The following is a 22,043-nucleotide window of genomic DNA, read 5'->3' as shown; positions in this document are numbered from 1 at the left end:
TTTTCACTTTGTCAGATGATGAAAAATTTATATTTTTGTTCAAAAATGAAAATGTTTGTAGTTCTGTTGCCAAAACCTGCAATAATATTTTATTACGACGAAATAGTATCTTATACAGTTAAAAATCAGTTTTTTTTATTATGTACATTTATCAGGTTTTATCCTTGGATGTGCATGGTGATATTGCACTTTTATGTTTTGTATAAATAACAAAACTTATGTTGTTTTATAATTGTATAAAACAGTCTCTCATAGTTCTTTTAAAAATGGCACATGCATTCCAAATTTTATATTGTGTACTTGATATTACATTGTGTTTATACTTGTATGTATGTGGTGAGACTTTAATAACCTATTGAATCTGAATCTGTAAAAGGTAGATCTAGCCGTTTCACGTGACCATGATAATTGAATGAAATCTGAGTTTTTTTGGGGTTGTCAAACAATCAAAGTTCTACATAACTAAATTTAAATATAAATACGAGATGTTTAGGATAAACAAAGCAAAAGTAATTTAAGCCTGTAAAATGAAATTCATCATAAATGAACATAACATAAGGTACCTTGGTTAACCGTTTATCTTTAACTAATAGGCCGAATACCAGCTTCTAAGTTGATGACTCCTTTTAGGTAAAACAAATACAACCACCTTATATTTTTATTTGAATAGTTAAAGCTGGGAACAGTTCATATTTCCTGGTTGAAGTTATCATTACTGAAGTAGTACTAGGGAACTGAGGGTTTTAGTTTAAAACATGTGGTAAAAAAGTAGACTGACTTCAATGTTTAGAAAGTTATCGAACTTATGCATCATACTATTAAACCTAAGTCCTCTTTGAACGATTTTTACATTTATAATTTATAATTACTTTTACTTTACTTTAGTCTGTACTGTTTCGCCTTTTTCAGATGACCCACTTCAAAATATATATAATTACATATCCTATAGTATTTACGAAGATGCCCGGGATCAACATTCCATTATTTTAGCAATTTTGATGGACTGAAATAACAACATCCGGTTGGCAAATTATTGTATTTTGGATTTGCAGAGACATACTCTTGATTTCAGTAAGTTATGCCTTGTAAATGTTTGCATTTATATTGCGTGTATTGCATATATCTGCTTATATGTTGGTTTAAAACTAAAATATGTTATGATAGAAAATTGTCCCAATGTACATGGAATATCTGAATGAATATTTCAGCGATCTTTACGATCGATTATCGTACTGTACATAATGAGTTTGATTGATGTTGGGTATAATAGTCCGATATTGCTGACTGAATTAACCTATTCTTGCGGTGCTGGATCTGCTGTTCTTTTCCCTTTCATCTAACTCCAACATGGTGGTTGAATGAGATACGGAGTGTCTGGCCGTTCTTGTAAATCCAATTGTGTGAGGCAGAGGCAGTATGAATGGCCTCTTGGCTTTCGTGTCGATCAGGCCCCACGTCAATGGCTCAACATCAATCCGGCCCAAAGGAAAATTTATCAAAAAATCCTCCAAAGTCAATTTAGTTTTTTCCTATTTTATATATATATATGGGGCGGGATCGACGCTGACGTGGGCCGGATCGACTTGGGATGGATATACTTTTGAACGGCTTGACATGAGGCCAGATTAGTTTAGAATCAGGTCCGTTCGCGCCCAGTACACTTTCACACCCTACACGTAATCATTGTCCTAACTAGTCAGAGATTACTCTGACGTCCGACCAGGGATGGGCACGATTACTGACAAATGTAATCGATTAATAATCGATTACATGAAGGATTTTTGTGCAATCGATTAATAATCGATTACTCAAATTTTAGTATGTAATCGATTACAATCGATTAATTTATCAAAAGTAATTACATTACTTTTCGATTACTGTCGATTACATGCTCAACATCTCACCAAAAAAATAGCATGAATAAACACAATTATATTGCTCAACATTTGTATAGTGGAAATTAAGAACTTTACCAAATGCATCATTCAAAGCATTGTTTCTAAATTATAAGTTAATAGCTGTTTTTAGATCAAATCTCTTGATGAAGATTTGAAATATATTTAAAAAATCTTGAAATTTTTATTTTCAACAAACATGAAAGATGTCATCGCATTGCAACAATAACTTATTCATAACTAATTGTTTTTCAAAAATTTTGCTTTCTTACTGACTTCAGTTAGTTCTTTTGTGTTTTTTACTCTTAAAAAAAATACATTTTAGCATAGTTAATTGTAATGATTAAGGAAATATAAAAAAAGTAAAATAATTAATTAGTTCAGCTAATTTTTAAGATCAAAATTTATTTTTATGACATGCATAATTTAAACCTTTTGTTTGGATAACCACTCTAATTACAGATTATTTAACTGCCACTGGAGTACAATTTATAACCTGGGGCTAAATCCTGTAAATTTCCTTCTTAATTAGACATAATATAATTGAAATAAAAACAAGCTATGTTTGTTATTGATTAGAAGACTTTGATCATCTTATTATAAGGAAATGCAAGAATGTTGTTAAGATTTGTTGACTCCTCCAATCAAATTATATACAAAATATATTTATAGTGTCAAAGTGATACATGTATCTGTACATTTCTAAAAAGAATTGCAATGCATTGCCATTGGTTCATTAATGTTTAAAGAATTTTTTATTCTTTTTAATTCAATTTGTATTCATGTATATCATAACATTTAAGAAATCAACTTATAACCTATTCTAAGCTTTAATTTCAACTCTGATTGAAAATGATGTTTTCAGGAAATATAATACAAATAAACTTACTACTTTTAAAAATGTAGTACAGAACTTAATGAAAGACAGAAACATTTCTTATTTAAAATCTATTTTATTATTTCAAATCTATTTAATTATTTTAATATTAAAGCTCTTGAATTATTGACAAGCATAAAAATCTATTTGTTTAAAAAAACTAGATATGAAGCAAATTTAGGTAGAGGATCTGGTTGTTCATAAAGCAGCTTGAGACAATAGATAGAAATAAAGCAGTTGCTTAACTCTCAAGTATTGTTGAGGCATAATATTTTATCTGTATTTCAAAGTGATAACATACATATTTTCCTCTGAAATAGGTTGTTTTTCATCAACCTATTTTACTAAAGTAATCGAAATGTAATCGAAAAGTAATCGATGATTACATCCAATTTTTTGCTGTAATCGATTAAATTACGATTACATGTAATCGAAAATGTCTTCGATTACAGATTACTGTCGATTACTTGAATAAATGTAATCAATTACAATCGATTACGATTACAGATTACGATTACCCCATCCCTGCGTCCGACGTCTGTTTTGCCAGACAAGCTTGGGCCGTGGGACGTCAGAGCACTTTCCATGTCAAAAAGTGGATATTTGCCCACTCAAAATAGATGCGCTGCTTTGTCGCTTCTGGAGACGACTGAGGGCCTTGGAATTATATAAATCAGGCATCAATCTCTTAATTTTTCATTTATCTCTTCATTTATGTAAGTTTCACCTACCTGCCAACCTTTATTTTCTCATAACTAGACAGTTTTCACAGTGACCCATCGATTTCAGCATTTTGCCTTTCATTCTCCAGAAGCGACAAATTAAAGCAGCGCATCTATTTTGGGTGGGCAAATATCCACTTTTTGATATGGACAAGCTCTGACGTCTGATGGCCCCAGCTTGTCTGGCAAAACAGACGTCAGAGTAATCTTGGACTACCATTATCCCCTCGCTCTCTACATGTTCGTGCCCAATTATAATTCAAATTCCAGTTGAATAATTGGAAAATCATGATTGTTGTTTTTTATTGCTTTTGTGTAAATACTGAATGTATTTATAGCTTGGTATGATGAAAAATTTGAAGATTTTCAATGAAAAACACAAACAGTAATTGTTTTTTACAGCTTGCAATGGGTGACTGGTCCCTTTGATCTGAAACAATGAAACAATAAAATATACATTGTAGCAATACACTATAATATAACCAAAACATGATAAAATTTATTCAACACACACAAAAAAAAACGTAGTCAGAATCTTACTTCATTTTGAAACAAGTTAATGAAACAAAGTTACAATGTATAGCAATACACTAACCAAAACATGATTAAGAGTTATTCAACACAAAACAAAATGCTGTCTCACTTTATTTTGAGACAATGAAAACAATTATACTTATAAGAATACTACTTGCCAAGACTTGATTACAAAGTTTTTAAACACAAAACCAATTAAAATTGGGTGCGAACATTTAGGGTGCGAACATGTACATTTACATGTCGGGTGTGAAAGTGAAAGGGGGCGAACATGAGTGGGTGCAAACGGTCTTTGGGTGCGAACATGTAGGGTGCGAACATAAGTGGGTGCGAACGGACCCGGATTCTATCAGTATGGGGCCAGAACGACCAGATACCGCTCTTGATCTGGCATGGATGTTGGCAAGGTATGTGATGGTGTCCGAAGTAGGTCAATGTCATTGATGTCAAAATCTTTCCTACAACGCTTGCACATATTTCTAGGTTTGGATGGCGTATAGAAGAAATAGCGATGGGTGTTGTATGGACTAGATACTGACAATGTTCATCTTGATATTGACTACCTCTGGTTCTCCACAATATTTTGTTGGTGTAAATGATATACATTGCAGGCATGGGGTAATCGTAATCAGTAATCGTAATCAGCTGTAATCGATTACATTTTGTCATGTAATCACATGTAATCAGTAATCATTCATTTTCTGATTACAAGTAATCGGAATGTAATCGATTACATTGCAAAAAACAGGTGTAATCATGATTACTTTTAGATTACTTTTAGATTACATTTATATGATTACTTGATGATTACAAATTTTAGAGACATATTTTTTTTTTAAATAAATCATGCTGGCACATTAAACTTAGGTTTACAATGTTTTACATTGTCCAATTGTCATTGATCTTTATTACTGTTTGAAAAAGTTTTGTATAACTATGGTTAAGATTTGAGATTGATTTAAGATTTAAACTATTTAATTAGAAAAAAGTGAAACATGTTTATTTTCTATACTTCAGTGATCACACTGGTTTAAACTAGAATTTTCTTAGTATTAACTCTTGCATTGAAATCTACTCACTAGTTATTTTCACTCTTTTTATTGGATATTTAAATTTTCTTTGTTGAAAGATTTTATTTATATTATAAGTCTATAACTAAGCTTTTATCTTTAATTTTTGAATTGGATGTTATGTTGAAATTTATATAAAATGTCTGCTTTGAAACACTTTGTGTTTCCCGATCATGCACCAAATTCTGGGACTGTGAAGGCAAAGTGCAAATATTGTCCAACATACATCTCTGGCAATGCCAAAACAACATCAAACTTTGTGACACATTTAAAGGTAAGTTAGTTTAAATAATTATTGAAATGTTGAAATATTATCATGATTATTATCATTTCTTGAGAGACCAAAATTTAGAGCAAGGGTATCAGGTCTACAATTTGACTTTATAAATATTACAATATTTTATGTTTTCATTGCTTCAAACATCTATATAAACTTTGAAAATACTTCCAATTTTTAGTTTACACAAAATGTTTTTTTTAAATGTTCAATATTAAAATATGTTATATAATTGTGCATGTAATTAATATTAGCAATTCATAACATTATTTAATAATGCAATTAACACAAAACATTTTTATTACACCTATTGATTGTCATAAAATTTTAAATGGGGATTAACACCTGTAAAAACATGTATACATGTCAATTATGTCCTCAGGTCAAACACAATAAGACTACAATGTACTTGATCATTAATTAGTCACTGTCTGTTTAATTCTTTTTATAAATAATAAACAAATAACCATGTTTTTGTTTTCTTTTACAGAGAAAGCACAGAGACATTTTCATTCAAAGTAAATCTGAGGATGGTACACAAATATCGCAAACAAATATAAGCAACTTTACAAAATCTACGTCAGTTTCAAAATACTCTGCCAATGATGCTTCTCAAATGCAGATTACAGATGCTTTGGTTTCATTTGTAGCTGGAAATTTAACACCACTCTCAGTTGTAGAGAGTCCTGAATTCAAGACCTTTGTCGAATCATTGATTCCAAAATATCAACTTCCTAGCAGGAAACATCTTTCTACCAAACTATTACATCAGAAAGCAAGCAATATTCAATCAAATATAAAGGAAAAATTACGCTCAGCAGAAAGTGTGTGTCTGACTATCGATTTATGGTCTAATCGTCAGATGAAGGGATTCTTAGTATCACTTTACTTAACTTGTATATATTTATGATATTAAAAAAATTCTATACATTTAGTTTGTTGATGTTATGTAAAATATACAATGTAATCATAAGTAATCACAAGTAATCATGATTACAATGGAGAAAAGTAATCTAATGTAATCAATTACATTTGAAATTGGGTGTAATCATAATGTAATCGATTACATAAAATAAGCAAAGTAATTGTAATGTAATCGATTACATTTCAAAGTAATCGACCCCATCCCTGATACATTGCACCAATAACTGTATCCCTGGCTTGTGCCTGACAGATATTATTTATGCTTGTACTGGTGATAGTTTCAAGGTTAGCGGCAGAAGCAACAGCTTTTTTTTGGTCAATCCACAAGGTGAAATGCGTGGTATTTTGTTTCCTAGAAGATGGAGGCTTGTGTTTCTTTTGAAGAGCTGGCATAGGGTTCCTGGAAGTAGTGGGTGGGTCCTTAGCCGTGATCCAGGTGTGAAAAAATTGTAATAATCAGTGTGATAATGTTCACATGTTTGAGTTGTCAGGATGGTTATATATAATTAATTCGGGGACAAACAGAGAAAATTAGTCTGTAATTTACGCCACACATATTGATTATCTCATGTTCTGAAAATAAATACTAGTCATTTAGCTATAGGTGTACCAAAACAACTTGCAAACCCTGAAAAACAACAGATATGGACAACAACAAAAATATACATTCTTTGAACTAAGACAACCATGGTGTGCAGTGAATTGTGCTTTCATTATGGTTCAAGATGACTAATTTCTGATGAATATGTTTTATTACATACATGACAAATGAATGTACAATGTATGTAAACAAAATCTGTGTTTAAAATTATTATTTAAACTTTCTTTTGAATGAATCCTGTATTATCTTACATGTACATGTATTTACCTGTATTATCATGATTATTGGTGCACATGAATTTATTTATTTCCAAACTGGAAAAAAAACTTTGGTAATTTCTATTCAAACACTTTTGGTGCCTGGAAGCAATTTATGGTGATTACATGTACAAATGTATGTTCATTTACCTATACCCTGTTTACAGGATTCATTTGTCAATGTTCAACTTTACACGACTGCAAAAAATAAAAAAAATTGGTATCACATCGTTGGCAGCAGCGATGTCTTTGTCAGCTTCATCTGAAGATGGATGGTTTCCGGATAATAATTTACATGACTTAAGTTAAAGTAAATAGAAATCAATAAAATTTTAATACAAATTTTAGAACCACTAAAGCAAGGTTTGATTGATTTTGGGGGTTATGGTCCTAACTGTTTAGGAATTAAGGACAAAAAAAGGGGTCCAAATAAGCATTTTTGTAGTTTTCAGACAATAACTTGTGTGAAAGTGTATGAATCTCTGAAATTATACCACAAGATTTCATAAAACAGAGGGATGGTTCGGATTTACTATGCCAGTTATGGATCAATGATTTTTTTTAATAAGGGAAAGGGGGAGGGGTACATGTAGGTAAATATAAATTTGTGGTGGTGGGGAGGGGATATTTTTTACTCATTTCAGATGTCAGAAATTAATGACAAAATTTCTTCCAAAAAAAATTTGGGGGTTAAAATTTAATAGGGTAGTGTATAACACAAAAGCAAAAAAATGTTTGATATAAGGGCGGAGGGTGTCAATATGCAACAGCATAGTGTATTGCACAAAAGCAAAAAATTGAATATCAATTCAAACCATATAACCAGTTTTTAAGTTCTTTGACCAAAGTTATTCTGTTGCAGAAACCTATTATGTGTCAAATATTTAATTACAATCCAAATTTGAACCTGTATCAAGCGTGATTATTGTGTTCATTTTGGTCACTACTTTTCATGTTTTGACATCTGCGATAGTATCCAGCTGCACTCATGGAAGCAATTTATTGGGGTTTGTTATCATTCTCAAATACTATTAGCAATATACATGATACATGTATGTGTCAACTATATTTACTGTATGGAAAGATTGTTAGATAATGTAATTTTATAATATAAATTATCGAACAGTGAGTCCTCATTTTCATGGATCATTAGTCAACGTTACGTTTTCATTGATACATGTAGGGCGGTTTCTAGCCTACTATTTGCAGTCAGTGAATTTTATTTGGTTTATGAAATAATTGTTAGCTGTACATGACCATCTTACAGAATTTAGTTTATAAATGTGATACTTTTAGTAAAAACTTTATCTAAAATATAAAGAAACAAACACTTTATAAATTTTATTGTTTTCGAAATGAACAGTTGTCTCTTCTGTGTTAAATTGTTAAAACTGAATTAAAATATTTGTTAAACTGCTTTGGCAGTTAAAATTTACTAGATATATAGGTAACAACGTACATACTTTCGTTCATGGACATTTTTTAAATAACATGTATTTAGGTTCAGGTTAAAGTGAATAAATGTTTCTGTGTTATGGTTATGGACATGTTGCATGATGAGTACACAATGAAATAACAAAACTATAGAACTCCAAAGAAATTCAAAACGGAGAGTTTCCTTTATAATGACAAAATCAAAAGTTCAACCACATTTTATCATGGTAAACCACCTTGTAGGAGTTATAGGAGCTGAATTAGCATATTGAGTTCTCTGTGAGCCACTTAAAGTTGCTGTGATACAAAAATGTATCACAAGGTTGAGATTTGAATCAAAAATATGAGAAGGTTGCTGATTGATTGATGGAACTCTTTATAGATACCAGGATCGAAACGTATTTGAAACTACTAGTTATCAGATTCATATTGTTTCCTCACTATTGTTAATGATGAATCAGATATTTGTCAAGTCTATTAATTTTTCAATGCAACAGAGTAAACATGCCCAAAAATATATATTTGTAATAGGGTATGTATGTTTTCTATTCAAAATAAATGAAAAGGGTTTGTTACTAAATGTCTCAGATACTCCTTACTAACACAAAAGGGTTGGAGAGTTCATCACTGATTCGGGTTTATTATAGATTACGGCCTATACTAGTAAATACATTTTAGTCGGGAACGGTCATTTTGATCTGAACATCACCTGAAAAGTCTGAGCAATAGATAAATAAGCCATTTTCAGGTCTGCAGATCATTTTCGCCTTATCCACCGTGTTAAATTGGGTACTGTTCAAAAAGTCACTTTTGGATGAATTAGTTTCATTTAGTAGTTGTTAGATAATTCAGTAAATTGATGATTTGTATTGGTATATGAACAGTGAATTGACTGCTACGGCCAAGGTTCATTGCTGTCTTTTTTTTAACTATAAGTAATAGGTCAACTGTATGTATTGTATTAAAGAATTGTAACTGTACTTGGTTGCCTGGCATGATTCATCTGATCTTGACCTTATTTAGGGTTCTCACTTAGGCGAATCAATGAGTCCTGGACTCATCAAAATCTGTCTAGACTCACCATTTTCATAACTGGTGAGTCCACAGATGCATCAACATTGAAATATTTTGTATAAAGTAAACACAGGTAAACAAAAATATCATCATTTTACAGCAAAAGTTTAAAAGTTATCTGAATTTAATGTCATTTCATTTCTCTGTTAGGAAATGGAAAATTAAATTTTACATTATATTGCAATAAAATATTTTCTTCTTGCTGTTGGACTCATCATGGCTAAAAATGATGAGTCCCTGGACTCGCCTTCAAAAAATCCTTAGCTTATTTGTATGGTTCATTGGTCAAAGTTAAGTTTTCTTGGTAAAGTAAATTTCTTAGAAACTATAAGCAATAGGTGAACTATATTAAGGGTATTGAATGATTGTAAGTTGTACATGTATTTCGTAGGTGGTTTATATGACCTTGACCTTATTTTCTTGGATCATGTTAAGTTTATGTGATAGTTGTAGTAAAGCTTTATATTTAGGACTTTCAACATAATATCAATGATAAGTAAAGAAGGCGCGACATTTCAGCGTGTGCACTCTTGTTTTATATCTGTATATTAATTAACTTGTTTGTAAACCTTTGATAATCATATTGTATGCAAAAAGACATTTAGACTCAAAAGTAGATGATATAGCCCAGCAGTAAGCACTTTTGTGTTGAATTGAGTTATCATTGAAGACATTGATATTAACGTGTTCAAAAGTATAAATTAACAGTAACAAAACTTTGAATTTGTGAAAAACTAAGGATTTTATACCTCAGGAATAGATTACCTTAGCTGTATTTGACAAAACTTTTAGGAATGTTTGGTCCTCAGTGCTCTTCAACTTCGTACTCTATTTGGCCTTTTAAACATTTTTTTGATTCAAGCGTCACTGATGAGTCTTTTGTAGACGAAATGCGCGTCTGGCGTAAATATAAAATGTTAATCCAGGTATCTTATAATGATGAGTTTATTTTCATACTACTAACTAGTATACCTAATCATTAAATGTAAATTTATAACAGGATTTTATGTAATATTTGTTTGATTTGATATTTTGGCACAATATCTATAATCCTTTTTTTGTATTCAGGTGTTACCATGTTTTACTGATCGGTGATTTGTTGGGGTTTGAATCGCAGTACTATTACACAATTTGTATCTAAGAGTTGACCTTTGAACATCATTGGAAGGTAAGGATTGATTTGCATTTAATATCCATTATTATTATGCTTTTTAATTTTGGTTGCGAATACTTGATTTTAAACTTCTTCATTTCATTTGCTATTCATTTTGTTGCATGTGTAATTGATATTTGCTTGCATGTAATTTTAATTTCAGTATGTTTAAGTTTCCCAATAAAAAGTTTGTAATATCAGAATATGATCATATATTAGATTTTTAAATTAAAATACATCAACCTGTTTTATAAGAATAATAGAATAGACAAAGGTTAATAGTTGGTAGTATTACCTTACTTTAATAGACAAATCACTGCATAATGTACTTATAGTAATTGATAAAGGGCCATTGTTGTAAATCTTACGTTTTAATGCAGGGTCTTAAATATACTAGTATTGCCAAAATGTCCGGTCATAATAAACGTACACGAACCTGAGCTATACACATCCTATATATATATCTTTTATTTCAAACAATACATTTAAATGCAAATCGCTCTGGTTTTAATAAATACAATAAGAACTATCTCGAACTACTCGGTTTTAATATTATAGACAAATTTGTTTTATTTTGTGAACGTGTTTTAGTCATTCCGATGGTAGCACACTTTGTGGCTATTCTCTCTTGTAGATGTTGACTTTAAATCGTGAAGCAGACTTCGTGCAGGTGTTTTTGATGATGACTGAAAAGGGGTAGAAATACCCTTCACCGTCATTGTCCGATGACGTCATTTAAACGAAAAATACCGTGTTTGGTGAGTATCTAATACATAAAAGGTATTAAAGTCGCAACTTCTTTTACAACTTTGTAAAAACTTTAAAATCGACAGTAGGACCGCTTGGAATATAAAGTTTTATGATAGGGTTTTATGATAGGTTTTATGTACTTATTTTACCAATGTAGCAGCAACGTGGTATTGCATATTATATCTTATCTTCAAGTTTATTGATACGATAAATCAGAGTTGTATTACCAATACAATACAAAGTATTGTGTCATCATGGGTGTTTTAATTGCTAAGCATAAGTTACAACAAAAATTATTTCAGTAATTTTTAATGATAACTGCAAATAAAAGGAAATATCATCTCAACTTTCTTACTATAACAAATCCTTGGAACAAGTAAACGGATTCAGTTATTACAACATCTCTTTGGGCGAAAATATCTGTACTTATTAAACCAACATGCCATTGTTTACTATAGAAGTCCATATTTGACGGAACTTCATTTCTTCATTCCCTTGTATAACTTTCCTAATTTGAACGTGTTTAATTTAGTTTCCTTTCATTTTTTTTAACATGTTTGTTTATGAATTTGTTTTGTTTCTTAAGTTTAAGTATGTCACGTAATTCTCTGTTGATTGTTTCGTCTAATCGCATTGCTTCATTATTGAGCGCACGTTCGTAACATAGGAAAGAGAGTAGGGATCATATCCTTATTACTTCAGGTACTCCAGATTTTTAAATTGTTATAATATCCCTGACTGCAAAGAGTAAAATCACAAAAATGCTGAACTCCGAGGAAAATTCAAAACTGAAAGTCCCTAATCAAATGGCAAAAACAAAATTAATGATAAAACTCATCAAGCAAATGGACAACAACTGTCGTACCTGGCTTGGTACAGGCGTTTTTAAAGGTAGAAAATGGTGGATTGAACCTGGTTTTATAGCGATAAACCTCTCACATGTACGACAGTCGCATCAAATTCCAAGTTACAGATAAAAAATCATACATCAGCATATTCAAATGTATATAAGAACAGGAGCAATTTGTCTCCTCATCAAGAATACTCTTACAAGACATGGTTTCCGTACAGCTGATACTCGATTCTGGGATTTTTAGTCTCACACCGACAAAGTCGAAGGGACTTAAGGTTTGCACTCCGTCTGCCTGTCTGTCCATCTACCAGTCCGGCAAATCATAATTCCACACTTATTTCTTCATACTATGAGATTTATTATTTGGGGAATTGTATTACCTTGACATGTTACAGATCAAGTTCAAATTTTTGTCTGGTCTGATGATTTTGTGTAGAGTTATGGTCCTTTACATAATGAGTTTTCCACACTTCTTTCAGAATGTATGAAGATATGATTTGATCATTTGTATATAGTTTTATCATGACAAGTTACAGTTCAAGGTCGAATTTTGTTACAATACAATGAATTTTTACTCGGAAAGGGACTATGTATTAATATGCAATACTCTCAGAATGCTTGTTACTTTTAAGCTAAGTAGTACTAACTGTTTATGCTTTAGATGAGAAAGATTTATTATGTCGTGACTTGCTGAGCGTTGTTGTTTGCTTTTTTTATACGGCCGAAAAAAGTTTTGCGGTCGTATATTGGTATCACGTCGTCGTTTAGTATAAGTAAAAAGAAGTAAATAAAATTTATAACCACAAAAGGAATCTTGGGATTGATTTTAGGGGTTATGGTCCCATTGGTTTAGTAATTAGGGGCCCAAAACATACATTTATCTAGTTTCATGACAAGAAGTTGTGTATAAGTATTTTGATTACTCTGAAATTGTACCACAAAGTTCATACCATTAGGTAGAACGATGAGATTTATTTTAAGGGTTATGGGGCAAACAGTCTAGGTATAAAGGGCCAAAAACAAGATTTTTGAAGTTTTGGGCCAAATTCTTATGTTTATCTGTATGGATCTCGCTGACATTGTACCACAAGTTTCCATATAATGAAGGGAACGCTTGGTGTCAGTTTGGGGTTAATATCTCTGAACCTTTTAATTCAAATTCAGAGCTGTATCAAGCTTAAATGTTGTGTCCCAACTGTCCAGGAGCGTCTGCGGTCGTATAGAGCTGCGATCTGCGGATCATCTGGTTTTAAATATAATAAAGACAATATTTTTTTAGGATATACAGTCAGATAAAAAAAAAAGATATGTCTCTGCTTTATTTTTTCACAGACAACGAAGTATGAAAAGACTCATGTGTGGTACCAAATTTGCCAAATGGTGATTTTACTAATATCAAGATATAATATGTAAATTATTAACGTAAGGAAAAATAAGGGGACATCAAGGGCTAATCACAAAGTAGTAGACAAATCAGACAAAAAGAAAAACCAGTGTCCTCAAAACACTAAAAATTAAATAAAAATCTGAGAAACACGTGTTCTAGCAAAAATGTCAAGTGATAAATAGTGGCTATAACAAGAAAACAATTCACTGTCATCTCAGACAAATCTATTTCTCAACGGTCAGCAGTCATGTCGTATCTCTTTGTTGATAATCTTTGGTAGAAACACGCAAATATATGCAAATTATTTTAGGTTTATGCAGTCTATCTTTGTATTAATTAAGTTGTATGTATGTCTTACAAAGGTAAATGTCACCATCTAGTAAAATATATCCTCGATACACATCTACATAATATTTGTACATTAATCAATGATTTCTTCGATTTTATCTCCATGTGTATCTATGTAACTAGTGTATAAACAATATATGACAAAGGTAAATTCACCTTGTAAGTATCTTATTTAAATAGGCGGGTGATTATGCAGATACTGTACTGTGTATATTAAGTAATGTATGATATAACATACGTTTTCAAAGGCATGAAAGGACTATTGTTTTATCTTTAAAACTTCATCTTGTGGTAAGTCTTTGAGTGCATTTAAATATGATTAAAACAAACTTAAGAGTTCATTACTATTGAGATTATCGAAGTCCAATGAAAGCATCAATTGAAACCGTGCTATTGATGAAAGTTAAAACGATGTGTTTTTCTTAGAAATCCAATATTCTTTAGTAGCTTGTAATTTAAAAAATATAAATCTATAATTAAGCTGCATGCTTGAACTTGATAATAATGATTCACATATATGTTTCAGGAAATGTATTGTGTATATGTGTCTGATATCCTACTCTTCATATTTTTCAATTGTTATATTGCATTTAAAATCGTGATTATAATATTTCCGACGAAACGAACGGATGTTACAGTATAATAGCTAACTTTTTTTTAACGTATCAGGGCATTCTCATTTTATTTTAGTAAAACACCCTTCCTGTATAAATATCTTTTTACATTAAAATTTGCAAAAAATATCTATATAATAAAAAGTCTATTAAGGAAAAGCCTAAACAATATACATTAAGCCTATATAACAGACGTAAAGGAAATACTTTAAAACAGACACGCATTGTTTTATTTTTCGAAGTCTAATAAAACATTTAGGTTTAGGTTAAGTTCGATCTCAATTGATCGTTCATGTTTCTTTTCTAAAAATATGATACCGACCTATAAATTATAGTACCTGTAGCTTTGTTTGGCATGTTTATCAACGCTTTTTGTGAAATTTCGTTGCTTATTCACCATGAATCGCTAAAAGTGATTGACTTTTTTTTATCATCAGGGTAAATAAATCCATGCTCACGGAACAAGGCGAAAATGGAAAAAGATAAGGAACAGACAGTTTATATCATAAATCAAGGCGATGGAATGGACTCTGTACAAGTCTGGCAGGCATATACCATGTGTGCAATTAGCATCATGTTAATGCTGGCAATGAGATCAGTTGTGACAAAGTTTGGGAAACCGAAAACTTTAAAAGATGGAGTGTCCTTTTGGAAATGGAGAAATATTCTTATATCATGGATACATGCTGTCATTGTTGGTACTTGGGACTTCATGTGGCAAGTATAAATCTTCATATAGAAAATCGTGCTGAAATGTTTAACACTGTAAATTCAAGTAAAATGCTTTTTTCTTGATTAAAGGTGTATGGATCTTTCTTGAATTGCACCACAAGTTTCTATACCACGAAAGGAAGGTTGGGGTTGATTTTAGAGGTATTAAGTTTTCCTCAAGTGAGTTTAGTAGATACTGCATTTGCCATATCAAAATCAACTATGTTTGATACATGTAATGAGTATAAGTCACTGTAAGCTGTGCATGGATGTCTAACCGTGTCCATCTGACCTTGATGTCATTTCTATGTTCATTGATAATGTGAAGTTTATGTAATGCTTGTAGTATTTTATCTTAAGGACTATCAGCCATGGTTTGTAAAGCAGGCGGGACATTTCTACTTTCCGCTATATAGATGACGTTCTTTCACTAAACAATTCAAAATTTGGTGACTATGTGGATCGCATCTACCCCATCGAATTGGAGATAAAGGATACTACAGATACAGTTAAGTCGGCTTCATATCTTGACTTACATCTAGAAATTGACAATGAGGGTCGGTTGAAGACAAAACTTTACGACAAAAGAGATGATTTCAGCTTTCCAACTGTGAACTTTCCATTTCTAAGTAGCAACATTCCATCAGCACCTGCATACGGGGTATATATCTCCCAATTGATACGATATTCCCGTCCTTGCTTTTCCTATCATGATTTTCTTGATAGAGGGTTACTGCTCACAAGGAAGCTATTAAACCAAGAGTTCCAAATGGTGAAGTTGAAATCATCCCTTCGTAAATTTTACGGACGCCATCACGAGTTGGTTGACCGTTATGGAATAACCGTTTCACAAATGATATCGGATATGTTCCTTACGTCGTAACTACAATCCCCTTCCCTTTCATGAATTTGACCTACCGAATTAAGACTATTTACCGGATTTGTAATCACATAAGCAACACGACGGGTGCCGCATGTGGAGCAGGATCTGCTTACCCTTCCGGAGCACCTGAGATCACCCCTAGTTTTTGGTGGGGTTCGTGTTGTTTATTCTTTAGTTTTCTATGTTGTGTCATGTGTACAATTGTTTTTCTGTTTGTCTTTTTCATTTTTAGCCATGGCGTTGTCAGTTTGTTTTAGATTTACGAGTTTGACTCTCCCTTTGGTATCTTTCGTCCCTCTTTTCAACATGTGCACTCTTGTTATGATTATACCCCAAAATCCAAACCGAACCTTGTTATTCTACCCTGGTGTTCAGTCGAAGGCCAATTTGAAACATATTTTGTAGTAATACTAATTGGTTATATTTTGTTCGAGAAATCAGGAATTTGTTAAGCAACACCACTTCATGATTCCAGATCATTCCATTTACAGAATTATAATAGAGCAGTTCCAGTAGAACATTATTTTGCTAGTCCAGATACTATATGAAAAGAAAACTCACAAAAATACCGAACTCACAGGAAAATTCAAAACGAAAAGTCTGTAATCAAATTCCAAAACCGAAAGCCCAAAACACATCAAACACATCAAACGAATGGAAAATAACTGTCACATTCCTGACTTGGTACAGACATTTTTGTATGTAGAAAATGGTGGATTAAACTTGTTTTATAACATTCAGTATTTATTTTTGTTTCGTATTTTGTGTTTTTCTTGTCATTATTACTGTTCGTTTTCTTTCTCATTCGTTGAAAAGGTTGGTCCGGTGTGTCTGTATGAAATAAGTTTACCTTGTGTTTTCTTTCTTATTCTGAACCACTGTTATATTTCAGTCGTTTCGTGTCTATTGTACGGAATTGCATGAATTGCTTGAATTGCTTTATGATAAAACGATAGTGAAAGGACGATATATTGATTATCTATTATTTATGTTTTCTATACCATTTTAATGACTAATTGATAAATGTAAAGAATTAATTAAATTACATTGAAATTAATTATTTTTTGTGTGCATACAACCACCGTTCTTATAGGAATATGATATAAGTGGACCAAATCAATTGCAAAGTTTCCCAACATGTTATGCCATATTTACATGTCTATGTTTCTGTATTTAAGAATTTTATGTTTTTTCTTTCCAGTTTATGGTGGTATCCTGATCTCTTCCAGGATCCAGTGTTTTATATTAACAACATAATGTACCTAATGGTGCCGTTTTCTATCGGTATTTATTCTTTTTCCTTAAGTTTAAAGATAGCATTGAACATTAGGTGATTTTTTAAAGTTATTTTCACAGGCACTTTTCTCCAAAAATTTCATATATTATATAACACAAAAGGTATGTAGGATTTTGTTATGAGGCGAGTGCCTGAAGTTATTTACTAATATTTTGTACTCCCCTTCTGTTAAAATTACACTCAAATGGACGTGTTAAAATTCTTCCGAGTTCGAGCTTTATTGGATCATTTTATCAAATGATTGTTTATTTTTGTTTCTTCTTCCGACCAGTAGTAAAACGCTTGTCATAGTGGGGCCCCGTTTAAATAGAATGCCACGCTCTTGTACGTTAAGAACCCTTGTAACAACTCTTTGAGGGGTCCGTAGATGGCCTGTTGCAAGGCTAAATTTCGGTCCCTATCCAATATACCCTAATTTTCCAGTGGTAGTCTAAATTACTTCAACCATCATCCCGGATTGCCTCTCACAAGACTACATATTGTATTTTTTGTTAACTTGTTCTCGTTCTAAACATGCATTCAATATTTGCCACTGGACGTTAAGCAACCAACAATCAATTAGTCATATTACCTGCACATTTAAACAGACAAAAAGAGATACTTCGGCTTATTTCAATACCTTGTGATACAATCGGAACCTTTAGTTTAAGCTCTTTTCTCAATCAAAAGTTAATCTGTATCCAGGAAGTCTTAATGATACATTATTAACAGGCCCCAGTTTTTGAAATCGTTTTGTCTTACACTTAACAATATTTGAATTTTTTTATTTTTTTGGAAGAAAAATTACGAAAATGCTACCAAAGCAAGAGTAAGCCATGCATTATTTATAAAACAAATTATCACAGAAATGTACGAGTCTTTCTTTTTAATAATTTTATTCTGATATCTTTCATGACAAACATAAAGAAGTTCTTTGTAACGTATTTTTAACATGATGATATAATACAATAGTAAGTTTCTATAAAAAGAACAATCACAAAAATACCGAAATCCTAGGAGAATCAAAACGTAAAGTCCCTAATCAAAGTGTATAATCAAAAGCTCAGACACCAAACGAATGGATGACAACTGTCATATTCCTGACTTGGTACAGGCGTTTTCTAATGTAGAAAATGGTGGATTAAAACTGGGTTTATAGCTATCTAAACCTCTCAATTGTATGACAGTCTCATAAAATTCCATTATTATATTGACAAAGATGTGAGAACTAAAGATACAGAAATGTCAAAATAGGGGTACAACAGTCAACATTGTGTTATAATCTTGATCACTATAAAAAACATACAAATATTTATCAAAGAAAAACAAAATAGCTTATTAGAGACAAAGCACATAAGTAAAAATGAAAGACAAAAATACCATAGCACAATAACACAATGACGGGATACATTTTTATTTTTTGAATTAACTTTTAGACTTTCAGACTTGCAATCTTTAAAGCAGTCATCACTTATATTTTATTGAACATTTCAGGCTATTTTCTTTATGATCTTTATGATATGATGACAAATGAACAAAAATTCATTGACTGGGAAATTGTTCTACACCATGTACTTGTAAGTTGGAACAATATGCTATTTAGTTTTCAGTTAACGCGTGCTTATTACTTTACAAGTTATCCTCAATCATCTAAAGATTTTTAGACAATATAACTTCTGGTTGTGATTTCCGCAGTGTGCCAAATATGTAAGAATTACACAGCGATACTTTCATACAAACAGTCTTTGGGCAGTTTCCTGTGATCACGTGGTACATATGCCTTTAAAACGCTATCAAAACGTGTAGATTATTCTTTTATTTGTTAATTTCACTTCTGTCAAATTCATGTTCACTCAAATTCGCATATTTGTTTTTATAACATACTAAAACGTATATTCAAATTATAAAGAGTCTAAAAATAAACAATTTCAGAAGCACGGAATCGATCATATTTATCAACATTTTATTTGTATTTTGGTCGTAGCAATTAAGGACAACATCGAGGTGACCTCCGAAGACTTTCAACGGTCAGATAATCCGATATAACTTGACATAAACATGAATAGATAGCTAACTGTTAAATTGGGGGTTTCTATGTCTGTTTGATTTCACATTATTGGTTTAAACATATGTCAAAAATCGTTTTTACTGTATGAGAATGAGATTTTGTAGAAAAAAAATCAGTTACTAGTAACCAAATGATTTGCCATTGTTTTACTTCCAATGACGACATTCTTTTCTCTAATTAGCTGAACCATCTTGTTTCATGCATAACCCCTATCTAGGGGTTAAATTGAAGTTCACATGAATGCGAATTTCATGAGGTCGAATTATCCACTTGCAAGTTTCTCTTCTTTTTTTGACAAAATTGATCCAAACTGGCTATTTTAAGCGAATTGTAGTATCACTATTTCGCTTAAATAAATGATTGAACAACACAATCATCTTTTATTTTATTTTCTACATCTCGTAGCCAATGCCTCTTTAAGAGTCAAACACATATTTCTCTTCGTATCAAAATCACGAGAGCAAGCAGGCAGTTTAAGTAAAGAATGGCCAGGTATTTTTCTCTTAAGGAATTATCTAGATCATGAAAAATTTCTGGGCAAGCAGATGACCAAAACAAAATATTTTGAAGGAAAATTCTGCCATACTTTATTGTTGATCTTTTTAAAAAATAATTTGAGTAAAAGCGTAAAAAAAACTAGAGTAAAGATATTCAAATTCTGACTGAGTATAAAAAAAAATACCACCCTTTTTATAAGTCAATTGGCGGCTCCCTTAGTGTTTGTAAAGGTATACTTTTAGTTTTGAAGACATACAAAACGGGGGAAATCATTACATGCATGTTCATTGTACTTCCATTATGATATAAACCACATATTTAATGTTAATAGAACAGAATGTTTATTTTCTTTATCTTTTTACAGCTTAGTACCGTGATGATCTATTCATGGACTAACAAGTTGTGTATTGCTTACAGTGTAATACTACTTACATCGGAAATAAACAGTATTTTCCTTCATCTACGAAAACTTCTACAGTTCACAAAGGTCAACTTCAATTCTTGGCTCTATCAGTTAGTAGCTATGCTGAACCTGTTTACGTTTATAACTTGTCGTCTGTTCCCTCAAAGTCGTCTGATGTTTGGATTCTACACAGATGGACATCGTATCTCAAAAGGCTACTTTATTCTCTTATTGTTAACATATCCAATTGGGTTTGTTATAAATATAGTTTTGTTTTGGAGAATACTTAAATCAGATGTGTTGAGACGATTGAAAGGAAATGATAAATTACTGAATAAGATGGAGTAGAAATGCATTGTGCAAATACAACACCCTCCACGTAAGGTAATAAAACTTTCTAGTCGCAGTGTGATTTTGTAATAATAATAGTAAACATTACCAACAAGGTCAATATTTACCAATCGAGGAAAATATGATAATTTGCATTAAGATACGTATAGACATAACATGACATAACATGATTTTATTTGTTGGATTAATGATGGATTGTTTGATTTTTATATGCCAGTTTACGGGACGTATTGTGATATACCGTTGTCCGTCCGTCCTTCATCAAAATTGTCTAACATTCACTCAAAATTTCATTTTTCTTATAAATTTCAGATTTTATGTTTCTTAGTTATGGGGTTTTATACATTAAAAAATAATTTCCCAGATCAGGACACTATGGTGAATTGTTTATATCTATTGATGTAAGCTCACTTTTGATTTTCATAAATTTAGAATATGACGTGGAGTTATTGAAGTTTATTCTTGAAAATGTGACGGGCGTATCATGCGATCATGGCGTAGCCGTTTATAATTTTTAATGTTTTGCTTACTTATATATATGTTTGTAATATAGTAGTACCCTGGTCAATGGTAGACAATGGTTTTGGATTTCAGACCTCGGAATTGAAACATTAATAAAGAAAACATATACGAAACTTACAAAACAATTAAAAACAATTGACCTTCGAGTAAACTTTCCATCTTAAAACCAGTTCATATACTTTTACAATCATTTTATTTCATTCCCAACTTCATCATGGTTCTATTTTACTCTAAACAATTACAGTATAGACAGACATGGCCAAATAACTACTTACTATGAATTGAGGATAGCATAACTGTTGTGAGGTATGCTGAGATCGACAACGCACCTAATTTCAATTACTTCTTATTTGGGAGTTCATCCAAACATTTTGAATTCAAAAATAAGTTGTCCTAATTTCTGACGTACTTCACTTTTAGGTGGTTGGAGATGTAACATCTTCGCTAGCCAATGATAACGATCCGCTACTCTCCTCTTCACCCTTGACAGATTAAGCAAAAATTTGGGATAACAATGTTGTGCCATCTTTCAGTAAATTAAAGCCACGCCTAGTCCGAATA

The 22,043-nt window shown here is 31.6% G+C and overlaps 1 protein-coding gene and 1 long non-coding RNA gene across 2 annotated transcripts; both read left to right on the top strand.

Annotated features, from left to right (window-relative positions):
• Positions 1-990: 990 nt before the first annotated feature.
• LOC134707353 (uncharacterized) lies at positions 991-21,707 on the top strand. The gene is made up of 4 exons (XR_010105701.1): positions 991-1,071; positions 10,734-10,833; positions 15,208-19,217; positions 20,571-21,707. It is a non-coding gene; the product is annotated as an uncharacterized LOC134707353 (long non-coding RNA).
• On the top strand, positions 4,650-6,285 carry LOC134708620 (E3 SUMO-protein ligase ZBED1-like). The gene is made up of 2 exons (XM_063569267.1): positions 4,650-5,372; positions 5,866-6,285. The coding sequence occupies exons 1-2, from the start codon at positions 5,238-5,240 to the stop codon at positions 6,283-6,285; spliced, it is 555 nt and encodes a 184-aa protein (XP_063425337.1). The 5' UTR covers positions 4,650-5,237.
• Positions 21,708-22,043: the final 336 nt, after the last annotated feature.

This window comes from Mytilus trossulus, chromosome 2 (genome assembly GCF_036588685.1).
Source record: "Mytilus trossulus isolate FHL-02 chromosome 2, PNRI_Mtr1.1.1.hap1, whole genome shotgun sequence".
Classification (NCBI taxonomy): domain Eukaryota; kingdom Metazoa; phylum Mollusca; class Bivalvia; order Mytilida; family Mytilidae; genus Mytilus; species Mytilus trossulus.
The sequence above is the reverse complement of the archived record's forward strand: the minus strand, read 5'-3'. Positions and strand labels throughout refer to the sequence as shown.

Bases quoted from the DNA above. Each gene is read 5' to 3' on its own strand.
- LOC134708620 (XM_063569267.1), top strand. From the start codon at position 5,238: ATGTCTGCTTTGAAACACTTTGTGTTTCCCGATCATGCACCAAATTCT. The intron at 5,373-5,865 runs GTAAGTTAGTTT...TTTCTTTTACAG, and splicing joins ACTTTGTGACACATTTAAAG to AGAAAGCACAGAGACATTTT.